Source organism: Zalophus californianus, chromosome 4 (genome assembly GCF_009762305.2).
Source record: "Zalophus californianus isolate mZalCal1 chromosome 4, mZalCal1.pri.v2, whole genome shotgun sequence".
Classification (NCBI taxonomy): Eukaryota; Metazoa; Chordata; class Mammalia; order Carnivora; family Otariidae; genus Zalophus; species Zalophus californianus.
Window position 1 is genome coordinate 104,247,870 of NC_045598.1, and position 17,021 is coordinate 104,264,890.

The 17,021-nt window shown below is 45.4% G+C and overlaps 4 protein-coding genes and 1 long non-coding RNA gene across 6 annotated transcripts in view; 2 read left to right on the plus strand and 3 right to left on the minus strand.

The window, feature by feature from the left end:
• LOC113929924 overlaps window positions 1-4,717 on the minus strand; it is a 16,673-nt gene extending 11,956 nt beyond the window's left edge. The window contains exon 1 of the long non-coding RNA XR_003522362.1: window positions 4,647-4,717. This is a non-coding gene — a long non-coding RNA (uncharacterized LOC113929924). The remainder of the gene's footprint in view (window positions 1-4,646) is intronic.
• On the minus strand, window positions 74-2,360 carry LOC113929914 (histone H2B type 2-E). The gene has a single exon (XM_027607148.1). The coding sequence runs from the start codon at window positions 2,315-2,317 to the stop codon at window positions 1,937-1,939; it is 381 nt and encodes a 126-aa protein (XP_027462949.1). The 5' UTR covers window positions 2,318-2,360; the 3' UTR covers window positions 74-1,936.
• On the plus strand, window positions 2,633-3,064 carry LOC113929906 (histone H2A type 2-C). The gene has a single exon (XM_027607137.1). The coding sequence runs from the start codon at window positions 2,648-2,650 to the stop codon at window positions 3,035-3,037; it is 390 nt and encodes a 129-aa protein (XP_027462938.1). The 5' UTR covers window positions 2,633-2,647; the 3' UTR covers window positions 3,038-3,064.
• LOC113929899 (histone H2A type 2-B) lies at window positions 3,171-3,606 on the minus strand. The gene has a single exon (XM_027607123.1). The coding sequence runs from the start codon at window positions 3,585-3,587 to the stop codon at window positions 3,195-3,197; it is 393 nt and encodes a 130-aa protein (XP_027462924.1). The 5' UTR covers window positions 3,588-3,606; the 3' UTR covers window positions 3,171-3,194.
• Window positions 3,645-14,602, plus strand: BOLA1 (bolA family member 1). 2 transcript variants are annotated; one of them, XM_027607111.1, is made up of 4 exons: window positions 3,645-3,774; window positions 9,966-10,186; window positions 13,680-13,789; window positions 14,119-14,602. In XM_027607111.1, exon 4 carries the CDS (start codon window positions 14,122-14,124, stop codon window positions 14,533-14,535), a length of 414 nt encoding a protein of 137 aa, XP_027462912.1. In that variant the 5' UTR covers window positions 3,645-3,774; window positions 9,966-10,186; window positions 13,680-13,789; window positions 14,119-14,121; the 3' UTR covers window positions 14,536-14,602. The 2 variants fall into 2 exon arrangements, with proteins under 2 accessions (XP_027462912.1, XP_027462916.1); XM_027607115.1 differs by lacking the exon at window positions 9,966-10,186 and having other exon boundaries at window positions 3,646-3,774.
• Window positions 14,603-17,021: the final 2,419 nt, after the last annotated feature.

Sequence of the window (17,021 nt, forward strand, 5' to 3'; positions counted from 1 at the left end):
CAGACCCAGCAGTGGTTTTATCGAACTTCATTTAATGAGAAAATACATGGCAGTAAAAAGAATCCAGCCAAGCTTTTAAATTAACGGGTAATTTTATTAATAACAAGGGCATCTACACACATTTGAAAACACATGTAGGAAACATAAGATTAATTCAGTTTATAACAATGTCTGGAGTCCATTCGGATTCATGAAACCCTTAGGATCAACTCCAGGACCCCTTAGCCAAAAGCAGAGTTGAATAACTGATCAGACCCATCAGTGTCTTCATCAGCAAAATCAAGGCTTAGACAGAAAGAGTGAACATTTTGTAATTACTTAAAATAAAACTGAAATGCAATTGTCTGCGCATTTGAGGATACAAAGGTGGACAATGTCAGCTACATGACCAGTGAACCAATCCCTTTGCTTTTCTCAACCTCTGGGTTTTAAGGGGGTTATTTAACCTTGCCTGTCTCACAGGGTCTATCTTTTCAAGGCCTCCCGATAATCACTGAGAAGGTGAGTGTAAATTAAAAGCTCATCTCCATGGGGAACAGAGAATCAGGATGGAGATGGTGGGTGTCAGAAAAGGAGATGAGAAAAGGATCTTTCCAGTGACCAATGCTCTGATTTTAAAGAAAATCCAAAAGAGGTTACGCTACAAGAAGCAAAAAGGGAAAACCAACCACCACCACCTCCTTTTTGGTGCACAAAAAGAATCCTAACCCGGGCCTCCTCAGAGCTATTGCCCTGAAGTGACCCCAGACCTACTTGGCCAAAGAGCTCCAAAAACATTTCCGTTTTCATGTCTTCACGTGTACCTAATGGAAATGAACGGCACGCATCCATCCAGGAAGCGATTAAGAAAGGGATAGCGTGGGAAAATTAATTCGATAAATTTTAATTCAGTAAGTACTTAAGTGTCCACTATGTGCCAGGCAGCCCGGCGCTGACTATATTTAGCAGAAAACCATACCAGCAAAGTCTGTTAAGGGCTTGAGAAGAAAGACCATAAATAAGAAAATAAACGAACCAACTTCTGACAACTGCTAAGAGGAAGAGAAAATGAGACCAGGTGATAGCAGGAACGAGACGCAAATTCCTGAGTGGGACTTGGGAAGGTCTCTGAGAGGTGAATTTTGAGCCCAGCCCTAAAAGACCAGCGCCTTGCAGTGACCCAAGGCCGGGGCGTTCCAAAAAGAGAGAATTAAGTGCAAAACCGATCCACAAACCGAGAAATAATAGGGATTTCAAAGCCCCAAAGGGAGCGGCGGCAACCAGAACCTACGAATTCCGGAGCGGGCGCGTGATTTTGAATATTCATGTCGTCCAATCAGGGAAAGGCTAGGACCCGGCAGCGCAGGCCCCGCCCTCAGTGCCCAGACCGCTGGTATCCACAGGAGGCCACACCGCAGGGCAGAAGTGGTGACTGGGCACCCCGGCAGCTGCCAAACGCTCGCCAAACGCTCGGGAGAATTCTTCAGGGCTCTGACGCAATGTTTCCGGCACCCGGGTTTCGTTGTCCTGGGGTCCTTTCTTAAATGAGGATGACCGAAATTACTCATTTCGTTTTATAACACCGATGAAACATACACCCAACAAAGTCACCAGGACACAACAGTCTGGGGACGGAAGGGGAAAAGCAGATTTTCAATATCCTAATTCGGAAGGACTTGTACGAAAACTAAGCAGCACAGTTAAGGAGTTAAGACGCGCCCTAGATTAAAAAGCAAAGCCAGTCACGCGCCAGGAATCTCACGTAGGAAAGGCTTAAAAAGCTACGTGTGCCATCTTCCATGATCTTTCACGAGTAGAGTAACTTACTTTGTGAGAGCAAGTGAGGGGAAAACAAGTGAACAAAGCTCTTTTCTGGTGATTAGGTGGGTGGCTCTGAAAAGAGCCTTTGGAGTCAAGCGGCCGGCGACTCATGCGAGCGCCGTGTCCCGGCAGGGACTCACTTGGAGCTGGTGTACTTGGTGACCGCCTTGGTACCCTCGGACACGGCGTGCTTGGCCAGCTCGCCGGGCAGCAGCAGGCGCACGGCCGTCTGGATCTCCCGGGACGTGATGGTCGAGCGCTTGTTGTAATGCGCCAGGCGGGAGGCCTCGCCGGCGATACGCTCGAAGATGTCGTTGACGAAGGAGTTCATGATGCCCATGGCCTTGGACGAAATGCCGGTGTCGGGGTGTACCTGCTTGAGCACCTTGTACACGTAGATGGAGTAACTCTCCTTGCGGCTGCGCTTGCGCTTCTTGCCATCCTTCTTCTGGGCTTTGGTGACAGCCTTTTTCGAGCCCTTCTTGGGCGCGGGAGCGGACTTTGCCGGTTCAGGCATTGTATAACACCTCACTCGTTAGCAAAGAAAAGAAGTGCGAGAATGGGCGGGCCTGATCCTTTTATAACCACCGTATGCAAATTAGGGCTCCAAAAGCCCTTCGTTCCCATTGGACCTTGTAGGGACCTTGCGTTATCAGTAATAACTACGTAACAACACCTACTGTTGGCCTCATTGGCCAGTTCTGGAGCCAATTTAGGACCAATGAAAAACTCGTTCCTGACCCCACCCCTAGCAAAGCTTATAAAAGCTTTTCAATCGCTGAATTTTTTTGAATTCTGTTTTGTTGTAAGGTTCTGAGCTTTAGGTGTTTTAATCTTACCTTCAACCATGTCTGGTCGCGGAAAGCAAGGAGGCAAAGCCCGTGCCAAAGCCAAGTCGCGCTCGTCCCGCGCTGGCCTGCAGTTCCCAGTGGGCCGGGTGCACCGCCTGCTGCGCAAGGGCAACTACGCCGAGCGGGTCGGGGCCGGCGCGCCGGTGTACATGGCGGCGGTGCTGGAGTACCTGACGGCGGAAATCCTGGAGCTGGCGGGGAACGCGGCCCGAGACAACAAGAAGACGCGCATCATCCCCCGCCACCTCCAGCTGGCCATCCGCAACGACGAGGAGCTGAACAAGCTGTTGGGCAAAGTCACCATCGCTCAGGGCGGCGTTCTGCCCAACATCCAGGCCGTTCTCTTACCAAAGAAAACTGAAAGCCACAAAGCCAAAAGTAAATAAAACCCTGATAAGCCAAAGACTAAAGGCTCTTTTTAGAGCCACCCAAGTTTTCAAAAAAAGAGCTAACGCGCTATTTCGTTATCAGCCCCTCAATTGACATTTTGGTGGCTCTTAAAAGAGCCTTTGGGGTTAGTGGGGATGGTCTCGACCTTCCTAATTACTTGTTCTTGCCAGGCTTGTGACTCTCCGTTTTCTTGGGCAACAAGACCGCCTGAATATTGGGCAAGACGCCGCCCTGGGCAATGGTGACACCCCCAAGTAACTTATTGAGCTCTTCGTCATTTCTCACGGCTAGCTGTAAATGGCGGGGGATGATGCGCGTCTTCTTGTTGTCTCGGGCCGCGTTCCCCGCCAGCTCCAGGATTTCCGCCGTCAGGTACTCCAGCACCGCCGCCAGGTACACCGGCGCGCCGGCCCCGACCCGCTCGGCGTAGTTGCCCTTGCGCAGCAGGCGGTGCACCCGGCCCACCGGGAACTGCAGGCCAGCGCGGGACGAGCGCGACTTGGCCTTGGCGCGAGCTTTGCCTCCCTGCTTTCCGCGTCCTGACATTACGGCCAAATTTGCAGTTACAGCTTCTTAATTCAAGGAGAAGGAAGTGGAAAGGATAACCAATTTGATGTAATTTATAAGAGCTACCGGGAGGGGTGAAGGGAAGTAGCCCAATCAAACAGCCAATAGGAAAGCAGAAAGCAGCTTCTTCGTTTGCATCCTGCGCTACGAGGAAATGACGGATTTCGTAAGTACCTAACCAATCGCTGGGAGACACATTAAAGCCCCTTATTTGCATGCCAGGATTTTTTAAAGAAAGAAGGCTTTCGGACCAAACGCTGTTTTGCATTTCGCCTTTTACTGAATGGCATATTTTGTTTCCAACTTAAGAGAAGGGTAGGGGGGGGATCTTTTTTCCCAGTTCAGAGCTAGAAGGGAAATCCTCCTAAGAAGGACCCAAAAAGCCGGCTGAGGGCCTCCAGCAGAAGCAGAGTTGCTCCCATTCAAGGGTAGGGATTCTAAAGCCCATTATTCCCTTGAGCCTTAAGTTACTCTCCAAGTCCCGCCTTTGCTGTCTCTTCACAGCCAGACTTCCAAAAGAATATGTTATTAAGGCCGCCCGCTTTCTCTGCAATTTAGTCGTGGCCTTCGGTGAGGCTTCGCCCCACCCCCAGCCGCCTACGCTCTTCGGAATCCACTGTAACCAAGGACCGGATTTAGATTTGTCTTCCTTCTCTCGACCTCCAGGAGGCATCCGATACCGCCTTGAAACTTGCTCCTTTGGCTTTCAAAATGTCCTCCGACTTTCCTCCTCCCGCTCCTTTTTTCCTCTACACGTCCCTGGATTCCCGTGTCTGTCTGGGTTCTGCCTCCTACCCAACACCCCCCTCCATCCTTCACTCTTCCCGAGGAGTCTTCCCACTTCCATGCTTTCAATTACAGACATCCAGATTTGCTCCGGAAGCTGAGACCCTGACACCAAACTGTTTGCTGGGTACTTCAACCCATTTGTCCCAACAAAATTCTACCTATCCAAACGCGAACTTATCTAAACGACCCCCCAGTCGCCTCTGTTTGCTCTCTCCCTCAATTACAACCTAAGCCAGAATCTACACTTACCTGCATCTCAACAGCATATCCGGTCACTTCCCTAACGTCTCTTCAGCCTTTTCTCCGTGCTCCTGTCTGCCTCCTCATGGCTCTCTTAGACTTCAGCAACAGCCCTGCAGACTTGTTTTCCTTCATCGTCCAATTGCCTTCTGGAGAAATCTTTCCGGAGAATTTTGTTTCTTTCTCCTCAGCTTCCCCCCCTGGAGTGTTCTACACCCCTCACACCATTTGCACCCTCCTGAGTATCCCATAAGGACAGGGAGTAGAATACTGTAGAGAAGAGTAGACTTAAATCCTATTCCTTGAGCCCATTTCTGATGTTCTCTCTTTCATCCTCACCTTTATTGAACTGACCTTTATCAAGTACCGGCTACCTACCAGGCAACGGGGATATAGATAGCTGAAACTAGAAAACAGAGGAAATCTAAAATCTGGAAGTTAAAATCAGCTATCTGTAGACATTATCCCTGGTAAGAACGCTGGTATAGATTTGTGAAACAACCAAGTTCAATCAAAGGCTACGGGAGTGTTTTTTCAATAGCAGAACTCTATCAGCTATATCACTGCAGAAGATGCCTGTGTTAATAGATGTGGTCCACATAGAGCCTAAACAGGGCAATTACAGTAGGAATGTGTTGTTTCTCCAGCACTAAGAATATATATTATATGTCTGCTAGACACAAAGGTTTGGGCTATTATAGAAGGGTCCTTGGTGTGAAAACATCAGCCTTTTCTCACAACCTGGGTGAAGTAGTTCTGAAGACTGTTTAACTTTCTTAGCTCAGATTCTGGGCTCAATTAACCACTTTCCAATTATTCTACTTCAAGCTAAAAATATGAGACTGAGAAGGGATGAGCCAGTTATGAGAAGATATATCACTAGAGGGTAATGAACTTGCATTCTAGACTATTCATAAATTTCTTGTGTGTTTTGTTAGTGTGAGTCTCTCCCCAATAAGCCAGTACACTCTGGAAGTTCTGATGGTGTCAACTTTTCAGACTTACAGGGTCTGAACCCAGACAGTGGGGACCCCACCACAACTCTGGCACCTTGAGAGTTCCTGCTTGAGGGGGCAGCTGACCTCCCCCTGTCTTTGACCTCTGATCTCTTTCTTCTATCACAGTGACCCTGTGCTATTAGGAAAGGTGAAGCGCAAAGAGATTATATGATGTAGCTGTGATTATTTGTATCACAGATAAGGAAAGTGAGGCTCAGAGAACTTAAAGCACTTGCTGAAGGTGGCACAGCTATTTACTAAGACATGATTAGAACTCAGGTCTGCCTGGCTCAAAAATTGTGCTCTTCATCACTGCATTCACCCTGCTTCACTCACTAGATGTTGGGCTTCATGAAGCCGCTTAACTTACAGAGCCTCCCTTTCTTCCTCTATTAAAGAGAGGAAGAGAATGAGAGAAAATTAGATTTAGTATTTTAGTTTCCATCCAGCTGTAAAACCTTATTAGATAAGTCTAGATAGGCCAATATCCTACAAATTATACCAGGTTCAATTACTATCTATTGCTCCCCGGAGCTCTTTTCCCAGTGTTCTTACCAGAGCTATTAAAACATGAAATAGAGCAGGCCATCCATAAAAGTAGTACCCCATCACAAACAGGCTGGGTCTTACTTCCTTTAACAAAAAGGCAACTGGAATTTTTAATTTTTTTAACATTTTCTTTTTTTTTTTTTAAGATTTTATTTATTTATTCGAGAGAGAGCGCACAAGCAGGAGAGGGAGAAGCAGGTTCCCTGCGAGCTGGGAGCCCAACGTGGGGCTCGATCCCAGGACCCTGAGATTGTGACCCGAACTGAAGGCACCCAGGCACCCCGCAACTGGGATTTTTAAACTGAGTTCCCTTCCCAGGCAATCTAGTTAACCAAACATTTATTTTGCTTTCTCGCCCCTTTCCACCCATAGTCCTCTCTCTTACCCCTCTCCCCCTCCCTCATCCCTTGCTGCATACCATTCAAGCAAGGCCTTTCCACAGTTACCTGCCATTGCACATACAGTGGCCTTCGGCTAGAATGCTTCTTCCTCCTCTTGACCTGGCAGAATCCTCCTCGTCCTTCCAGTTTCAGCCCAGATATCACCAGCTCCCTCATGAGGTCTTCCCTTCCCCCCCTCCCCCCACAGCCTCAGTGTACCCACTTCTCTGTTCAGATCCTGGTGGTAGCACTTCCCACTCTGTACTGTGCTTTCATTTTGCTCTCACTTCCTTTCTGTGACCACCTCAAGGGAGAGACTGTGTCTTTTTGAATCTGAGTCCTTAATTCCTTCTACCTGGCTCTTAATAGGGTAATTAAATGTTTTCGACTTGAATAAATGGCACTAACACTCTTAGGGAATTAGTGTCTTCTTTTCAAAAATCTTTCTCTTTACTCAACAACCACTCTCCAAATGCCGGCTACAAACAGTAGACGGCAACAGCCAAAGTGATGGAAGATATGCTAAAAGCTCGTCAATTAAACAAAAATAACATAGCCAACCATAATGGAGTTGTCAGAATAAATGAGAATAAATGTAAAGAACCTAGCATGGAGCCTGGAACCTGAGAGGGCCCAAAGCTGTATTAGGAGGCTGAAAAGCTTAATGGTTAAGAGCCCAAATTCTACAGCCTGACTCTGCATTGTTTACCAGATCTGTGACCATGGGCAAATTACCTAACCTCTAAGGGTCTCTGCTTCCTCACTGGTAAAGCAAAAGTAATAACAGTAGCTACTTCATGGGGTTGTTGTAAAAATTAAAAGTTCATAAATGTAAAACATTTAGAACAGTACCTAGCACCAACATAACAGGGGCATCCCAAAAACTCTTTGAAGCAATTTGTCATTTCAAAAATAAACATTAGGTTTATCAGATGACCTAGCAATTCCACTCCTGGATATACAACAAACAGAAGTGAAGGTTTGCATGCAATAAAAAGCATGTACCAGAATGTGGTATATTCATATCCTGCCATACCACACAATGAAATGAGCAAATTGCTGCCACGCACATGGATGAATCTCACAATGTTGAGTGAAAAAATGGAAACACAAATGAATTCATGCTACGTGATTCTTTTTATATGAAGTTTAAAAATGGGCAAAACTAATCTATGGTGATAGAAGTTAGAATAATGGTTACCTGTGGCAGGGTGGTGTTGACTTCCCTGGAGCCTTCAAGGTGCTGGAAATTTTCTGTATCTTGATGTGGATGTACTCATATGTAGAATTAAACTGCACACTTAAGATTTATAAATTCCTTATGTGTAAATTATACATCAATAAGCACAAATTAAGTTTTCCAAGAACAAATCCTGAAGTAATCATCATGTAGGGAAAATGAGTATTTTGTTGGGCATCCCAATCCTCATGTCACAGATTAGTGTTTGTTTTTTGTTTTATTTTAATTACACATGAGGTGGCCACCACCATAATCTCTTGGTGTTTAAAGCCTCTAAAAGCCTCAATCTGGCCATGACAAACCTTCACTACATAGTAGATATCTTTATGACTATGTTTTTATTAGAAAAAAAGACACTAAGCTTGCCCTATGGAGTTTGCAATTTACAAAGCTTTTGTTCGTTTTTGCAACAGAAATAATAATGTCATCAGTCCTCTCTTCATACATTAGTTCACATATCTATCCAATACATTTAATCGAACATCCAGGTATATCAACACTGACCTTGACATAACACATTTAGAACATCATGAATATAGGGGCGGAGGTGGCTCAGTCAGTGAAGCGTCTGACTCTTCATTTCTGCTCAGGTCATAATCTCAGGGTTCTGAGATCGAGCCCCAAGTCAGGCTCATGCTAGGTGTGGAGCCTGCTTAAGATTCTCTCCTTGTGCCCCTCCGCCCCACTCTCATGCTCTAAGAAAAAAAATAATAATAAAATGATTTTTAAAAAGAGCATAATGAATACAGTCCCTCTGCCCAGATCTCTCCACATGGTTAGTTCTCCCTAGTCATTCAAATCTCTGTTTCAGCCACCTCCCTAGCAAGGCCTTCTTCAACCACAGCCTCCCATCATTCCCCATCAGTTACTGGATTAGCAAGCTGCAAAGCCCTGACCAAAAACAAGTCCTATAGATTCCATCTCTTTAGCAGCATTCTGATCTATTGACTGCTTTCTAGGCCATCTCCTGCCTTCACTCAGATTATCTTTCACCAGATTATTGCCAACGGCTTTTCTACTCTTCCTGTTCCTCTAATACATTCTTCTGGAAAATCGGATTCTTTCTCATCATATGTTCTCTCCCAATGTGATTCCACCACCCTTACCCACTTTCCCACCCACCTATCCAAGATAATCTCATTCCATCTTCAATAACCCCTGCTTCAGATACACTTCTCAGATGCTAAAATTAGTAGACAAAAACTTAATGAGAAACAGGATGATACATAGATTCAAAGTATCACCCACAATTACAAATGGAAAAAGAATAATTTTACAATGGTGAAACCTGAAGGATAGCACTTTACTAAATGACCAGAATTATCACCAGCAATGAGACATATCAAGTTATATGCCCACTTGTATGGTTCGTTGAAAAGGACTCAATATCACTTCTGCAGTATTCCTGCCAAAAATGCGTATCCTAAGTCTGAATCGTGGAGAAATACTTAGAAAAACCCAAATTGAGGGACATTACAAAATAAATGGTCAAAGTCATAAGAGACAAAGACTAAGGAACTATTCCTGATTAACAGAGACCAAAGAGGGCACCTGGGTGGCTCAGTTGTTAAGCACCTGCCTTTGTCTCAGGTCATGATCTCACAGTCCTGGGATCGAGTTCCACGTTGGGCTCCCTGCTCAGTGGGGAGTCTGCTGCTTCTATCGCTCCCCCCTCCCATTCTCTTTCATTCTCTCTTTCTCTCTCTCAGATAAATAAATAAAATCTTAAAAAAAGAAAAAGCAGAGGCCAAAGAGACATAACAACTTGAATAACACAAATGTTCTGAGCCAGAACATTTTTTTTCATTTTATACAAAAGAGATGCCAGTGGGGAAATTAACAAATTTTGAGTAAGAACTGTATATTAGATAATAGTACTGTATCAATGTCAATTTCCAGAGTTTGACAATTGTATTGTGGTTATTTGAGAAATGTCTTTTTTTTTTTTGAAACTAAATAGACATTAGTAAATATAAGAGTTCTTCAGAGAGGGTCTGTTGCCTGGGTGGCTCAGTTGGTTAAGTGTCTGAATCTTGATTTCAGCCCAGGTCATGATCTCAGGGTTGTGAGACTGAGCCCCGCAACAGGCTCTGCACTGGGCATGGAGCCTGCTTAAGATTCTCTCTCCCTCTCTCCCCCACTTAAAAAAAAAAAAAAAAAGGAGTTCTCCAAAGAAAGACTCATAGGATATACATGGAGAGTGAGAGAAGGATCTATTATAAGGAATTGGCTCACATGATTGTGGAGGCTGACAAGTCCCAAGATCTGCCAGGTGAGTCAGCAAGGTGGAAACCGGGAAAGCTGATGAAGACCTGCAAACAAAGAGAACCAATGCTACCGTTCCAGTCCGAGGGCCAGCGGGTGGGGACCCAGGAAGAGTTGGTGAGTCGGTGTTTCAGTTTGAGTCCAAAGGCAGGAAAAAAGCCAATGTCCCAGGTCAAAGGCACACAGGCAGGAAAGAACTCTCTTTCTTGAGGAGGACCAGCCTTTTTGTTCTATTCAGGCCTTTGACTGACTGATGAGGCCCACCCACATCAAGAAAGGCAATCTACTTTGCCAATTTAAATGTTAATCTCATCCCAAAACACCCTTACAAAAAAAAAAAAAAACAGAATAATGTTTGACCAAATACCTGGGTGCACCCAATAGCCCAATCAAATTAACCACTACAGCTGCTTAGAGGTAAATGGGGCTTTATCTCTGAAACTTATTCTCAGAGGGGTCAGAAAAAAGTTATGTGTAGATAGAGATATAGAAATAAAGCAAACATGATGAAATGTTAACATCTGGATAATCTGCGTATCAGGATGAGGGCTTACGTATTGGAAAAACTCAATTTTTCACCTGTGTCGGGGAATACCTCAGTTCAGTCTGTCTCCTGTGGGTTTCTTCCCTATGAGTCTCTTTTACTAGTCACATAAAACACTTCACTTCCAAATGTGTGGTTTTTCCCCCACACCAAATAGTTTTCTGCAACACCAGCTGGGTGGCCTACAATTTAATTCAGTTCTGACACCATCTACCCAGAGACAGCATCACATCCCACAGGTCACAGGGCTCTGTCCCACAAGACTGCCACCCACCCACCCACGCACACACGTACTTCAGACACCAGCTGCAAGCCCAGGTTGGTTGTCACCAGTGCTCCTGACCAACTGACTATAAATTAGGGTTCCAATGACCCCCTCCTTTGGGTTCTATTAATTTGCTAGAGCTGCTCACAGATCTCAAGGAAACATTTTACTTAAATGTTTACCAGTTTATTATAAAAGGATATGACAGAGGATACAGATGAACACCCAGATGGAAGAGCAAGGGTGAGGTATGTGGGAGGGGCCTCTCCAGCACGCCACTCTCCTAGTATCTCCGCATGCTTGCCAACCAGAAGCTCCCCAAACTCCATACTTCTGGGATCTTACGGAAACTTCATCACATAGGCATGATGGATCATTAACTTCATTTTCAGCTCCTCACCCTTCTCAAGAGAACGGGGGCAGGACTGGAAATTCCAAGCTTCTAATCATGGCTTGGTCTTTCTGGTGACCAGCCCTCATGCAGGAGCCTGCCCGCCCCCCCCAGACTTGCCTTATTAGAACAAAAGACACTCCTATCACCCATGAAATTGCAAGGGTTGCAGGAGCACTGTGTCAGCAACTGGGGTCAAAGACCAATATCAGAACAAGAGATGCTTCCAGTGTTCTTATAACTTAGGATCTTACAAGGTTTTTAGGAGTTCTATGCCAGGAACCTGGGCCAGAGACCAATATATATTTCTGTTATCTCACGGGGATATATAGGAATTATTTGTACCATTTTTAGGATTTCTATAACTCAAAGTATTTCAGAAGAAAAAGTTAGTAATAAAATACACACGCACATAGAACCATATATCCAACTCGATATCTCTTCTAAGATACTGTAAAGACACTTCAGACTCGAGCCCCAAACTGAATGGGGCACCTAATCTTCCCCTTCACCACCCTTCAAACCCGGTCTTCTTCCAGTATTTCATATCTTACAGAACAAATGCCATCCACCCAGATGTACAAACCTGATAGTCATCCTTGACACTTCCCCACCCATAACTAACCTATCACCACATCCTGTGGATTTTACCCTCCTAATACATATCCTGTAGCCACCATTTCTCTCCACCTTCACCTCCACTGCCACCACCTGGGTCCCAAGTCATCATCATCTCTCACGGAGCCTGCTACAAGTAACCTCCCATCCGGCCTCCCTGCTTTCACTCATACCTCTCTGACAATTCACACTGCAGCCAGCCATCTTTGCAAACTACAGATTTAAAGACAGCTTAATGCAATGCATGATCCTTGACTGGCTTTCCAAAAATAAAAAGCTATAAAGGACACTAATGAGACAACTGGGGAAATTCGAGTATCAACTGTATATGAGATAATATATGAATGTTTAATGTCTTGGGTGTGGTAATGGTATTGTGGGTATGTAAGAAAATGTCCTTGTTTTCAGAAGATATATGTTGAAGTCAATAGTGGTACAATGTAAAGATTTTTGCAACTAACTCCCAAATGATTCAGCAAAAATAACAAGTATTTTATTATTGTTATATACATAAAAAGTCAAAGAGAGACAAAGCCAGTCTGGTAAAATATTGTCAGTGAATCTAGATAAAGGGTAAATAGGGTGCTAAGTTTACTAATCTTGCAACTTTTCTGAAAGTTTTAAAATTTTTTTAAAGGCTAGGGGAAAATGTCATTATGTTCAATTTCTTGAGTGAGAGAAGGATATTGTGGTTATATAGGAGAATATCCTTGCTCTTAAGAATTGACGGTGAAATGTCTCTGCTATCTGCAACTTATTTTCAGATGGTTTGACCAAAAAAAAAGTATATAAGTGTATTTTTAAAGTATATAGGTATATACAAAGTACTTGAATATATAAGTATGTAATATACATAAATGTAAAAATAGTGAAAGGTAGATGTTGCTTTGGATTCAGTTTTTCTGCAGGTTTGACATTTTTCAAAATTAGAAGTTGAGGAAAATACTGGGGAATATATGGAGAAATGATGAAATATTAAAGATATAAAATACGAATTGAAAACTTACATATCATCTTAGAAAAAAGCTCATCCTGTTACAACCCTGCTTAAAACCTTCACTAGCTTCCCACTGCTACCAGGATATAAAGGACCAAGCCACCTAACAAGGCCTACAAGGCCCAGTATGGTCTGGCCCCTGCCTCCTCCCAAGCAGGCTTACCTACTCACTCACTCCCGGTCACCGTCATCTCTCCCGCCACAGCTCCAGCTACACCTAACTACCCCCTAAGTAACCACTCCTCCTAAGTTCCCTCTCCTGGCCTTTGCGTGTGCAACTACCACAGCCCGACTATGAGGGACTGAGAGAGGGGCTTTCGGGCTGTCTCTTCTAAACTATTCCCCTAAAATCTCCTCTCCAAAGTTTCTCTGCGCCCCCAGGTCTGGGTGACATGATTCCTTGGCAGCCTATTCTCCGTCCCATCATAGCACTTAGCACATGGTATTGTAATTGCCTGCTTACTTGTTCATCTTCAGTGTTCTGTAACTGTAAACTTCTCGAGGACCGGGCCTGCTTTATTTCCCAGTCTCCAGGACTGGTCTGCGCGCAGTAATTATGTGTGCAGTAAATGGAATGAGCTTCCATTTTCTTGTATGTAAAATAAAGGAGTTCAGCTAGATGACAATAAAATGTATCAAATAACAGCAGTCCCAAATGAGCGGGAATTCCTGGATTTTTTGCATCCCTCTGCTTCATGACCTAAAAGCGCCAGTCAGCCCAAAAAAAAAAACAACTACAGTTCCCGTGAGCCCTCGGGGCATCACGTGACGCCTGCCCATTCTACTATCGCGTAGCCAGGACTCCATTTCCCAGCGTGCCTCAGGACGCGACGACCGCGTTTGTCCGAGACCTTCAGGAGTCGGGTCCCTGATCCCCAAGTGCGGCAGCCAAGGCTGAGCGGAAGGTAGAAGGGGCCCAGCCTGGGTTTAAAGGGGACACTGACTCAACCATAAACCCGGAGTTGTGCATACCCTGCCTTTGCAACCTCCGGCCCACTCCCTGCTAAATGTGCCTCTCGCGGGCCCTTTCCAGCCCCTCGTCGGCTCTCCGCTGCCCTCGGCGGGAGGCTAGATTCCCCCACGTCACGCAGACGAAAGGGTTGATGTCTGGAGTCGAGGCGGGCGCCCTGCAGGAGCGGAGTGTGGATGTAGCTGGGGGTGGGAGGCTGGTGAGACTGGGCTCTCACCAGGTGGGAGGCCCTGACCCTCTGCTCGGGCCTTGTCTCTGCGGTAGCCGATGCTGAGCGGGCAGCTGGTCGGGCGCCTGTTCTCCATGGCCGGTCGCGTGTGTCTGTCCCGGAGCAGCTCAGGATTGGGGACCATCGGTCCCGTCGAGGCAGCCATTCGCATGAAGTTGGAGCAGGCCCTCAACCCCGAGGTACTGGAGCTGCGCAACGAGAGCGGCGGCCACGCAGTCCCACCAGGCAGCGAGACGCATTTCCGCGTGGCGGTGGTGAGCTCTCGCTTTGAGGGACTGAGCGCCTTACAACGGCACCGGCTGGTCCACGCTGCCCTGTCTGAGGAGCTGGCTGGGCCGGTCCACGCACTGGCCATACAGGCACGGACCCCCGCCCAGTGGAAGGAAAACCCTCAACTGGACATGAGCCCCCCTTGCCTGGGTGGGAGCAAGAAAACTCGGGGAACCCCCTGAGCCCCAAGAGAGGGAAGACCAGGATTCTAATGGTTTGGGAATAAACTACGGGCTTTCTTCCCTTCAATACAGTCTGGTATTTGTAAGGGATAAGGACCCTTGGGTCCCATTCAGCCAGCACATACATATTCTCTGGAGTTAGCAACTCATTTCAGATCCAAGCTTACCCAAGGAAAGAGTAGAATCACTCACCACTGCCCTTGCCCTTTACTGTTTAGGAAAAGCTGCCCAGGCATTTCGTGTTAAATTGTGACTAAGGAACCACCAGACCTGGTGAGTTGGAAATAATCCTGTACCTTAAAAGATAAATTATAGGAGAGACACTGCTTTGTGTTATTAATGGCCTGTTGAATCAGTGCTACAGATGTTCTTAGGAGGAGAAAGATACCTGTAGCCTAGGGTAGTCGTGAAGGGCTTCACTGGGGGGCGTGACCTAATTGGATCTTGAAAGGAAAGCACAGGCTTAAACCAGAAAGGGGAGGAAAGATGTTATGGGTAGGGGGAAGAGCTCAGCAAAGGCATAGAAGCTGGACTAGACAGTGACTGATTGGACAAGACAGGAGTTACAAATACTTTTGAATTTCATACTGGGGGAATATTTGGCTATTAGCCTGTCCATTTCCAAAAGGATTTGCCTTTGTTTCTCAGAAAAATCCTTAACAAAACAAATAGAAACCAAAACACAGTAAGTAAGGCAGTGAAAAGATGATAACATGGAAAATGAGTATAGAAGGAGAAAACTTTATATAGCCCTTTTTCTTCTTCTAAAGTCCTATTTCTGAAGGGAGCTCAAGTGATGTCTAGATACACAACGTTGATGACCCTAATGTGGCAATAGACTCTAGATACTAAAGAAATAGATGAACATGTATCTTGATCATTTTGAGCTACAGTTTAGACTACACCTGGTTGGACAGTAGGAAGTCACTGAGTTTTGAGGAAGGGCATACCAAAGAGCATTTGGGGGCAGAGTGAGCTGGCAGTGATGTGTGAGTGAGGTGACATACGAGATGGGAGGCACAGAGATCAAAGGGGAAGGTGGGACCCTGACTTCAGTCAAGGCCAGCTCTAGGAATGGAAAGGAAGGAGTTTTGAGAGCTACCTTGAAAAGTCAGAAAGTGGCTTGATTAGAACAGAAACGTGAATGAGAGGGAGTCCCAGGGAATCCCCAGGCCGCGGTTTCCAGATTTCCTCACAGATAAGAATTCCTATGGGAACTTATTTCAAATGTGGATTCTAGGTGCCCCCTCTTCCAAAGAAAACTTCTGATTCCACGGAATGGAATCTGGAATCCATATCTTTAAAAGACACAGAAGAGGATTTGGAGGAAAGCTGGCTCTATTCTCAAGAAACACTCCCAAGTTTTTGTTTGTTTTGAAAATTTTATTTATTTGAGAGAGCGCGCATGCGCACAAGTGGGAAGGGGGCAGAGGGAGAGGGACAAGCAGACTCCCCGCTGAGCAGGGAGCCTGGCAGCAGCATGGGGGCTCAATCTTAGGACCCTGAGATCATGACCTGAGCCAAAGGCACTTCACTGACTGAGCCACCCAGGCGGGCCTTAAATTTTATTTTATTTTTTTTTTTAAAGATTTTATTTATTTGAGAGAGAGAGAGAGAATGAGAGATAGCACGAGAGGGAAGAGGGTCAGAGGGAGAAGCAGACTCCCCACTGAGCGGGGAGCCCGATGCGGGACTCGATCCCGGGATTCCAGGATCATGACCTGAGCCGAAGGCAGTCGCTTAACCAACTGAGCCACCCAGGCGCCCTTTACATTTTATTTTTTAAGTTCTGTTTTATTGTGGTAGTAACACTTAACCTGAGGTCTACTATAGGTACAGGGTCATGCACATCTCTAGGGCTTATTCATCTTGCTCTGAAACTATGCCGTTTGGTTAGTAACTCCCCATTTCCTTCCCTCCCCTACCCCTGGCAACCATTATTCTACTCTTTGATTCTATGAATTTGACTATTTTAGATAACTAATGAGATCATTTGGTCTTTGTGTTTCAGTAACTGGCTTATTTGACTTAATGTCCTCATGGTTCATCCATGTCATCACATACTGCATAATATCCTTATTTTCTAGAAGCTGAATAGCATTCCATTGAATGTATAGACCACATTTTCATTATCAGCTCATCTGTGGATGGACATTTAAGTTGTTTCCACGTCTTAGCTATTGTGAATAGTGCTGCATGGGAGTGCTGATATTGCCAAGATCCTCGTTTCAGTTCTTTTGATAAATATCCAGAAGTGAGATTGTTGGATCATATGGTAGTTCTATTTTTAATTTTCTGAGGAACCTCCATACTCTTTGACATAGCAGCTGTGCCATTTTGTATTCCCACCAATATGCAAGTGTTCCAGTTTCTCCACATCTTCACCAACACCATTTAGTTCTTTTGTTTTGAGTTTGGGGGGTGGGTTGGTTTTCGGTAATAGCCATCCGGACAGGTGTGAAATGATGTCTCATTGTGGGTTTGAT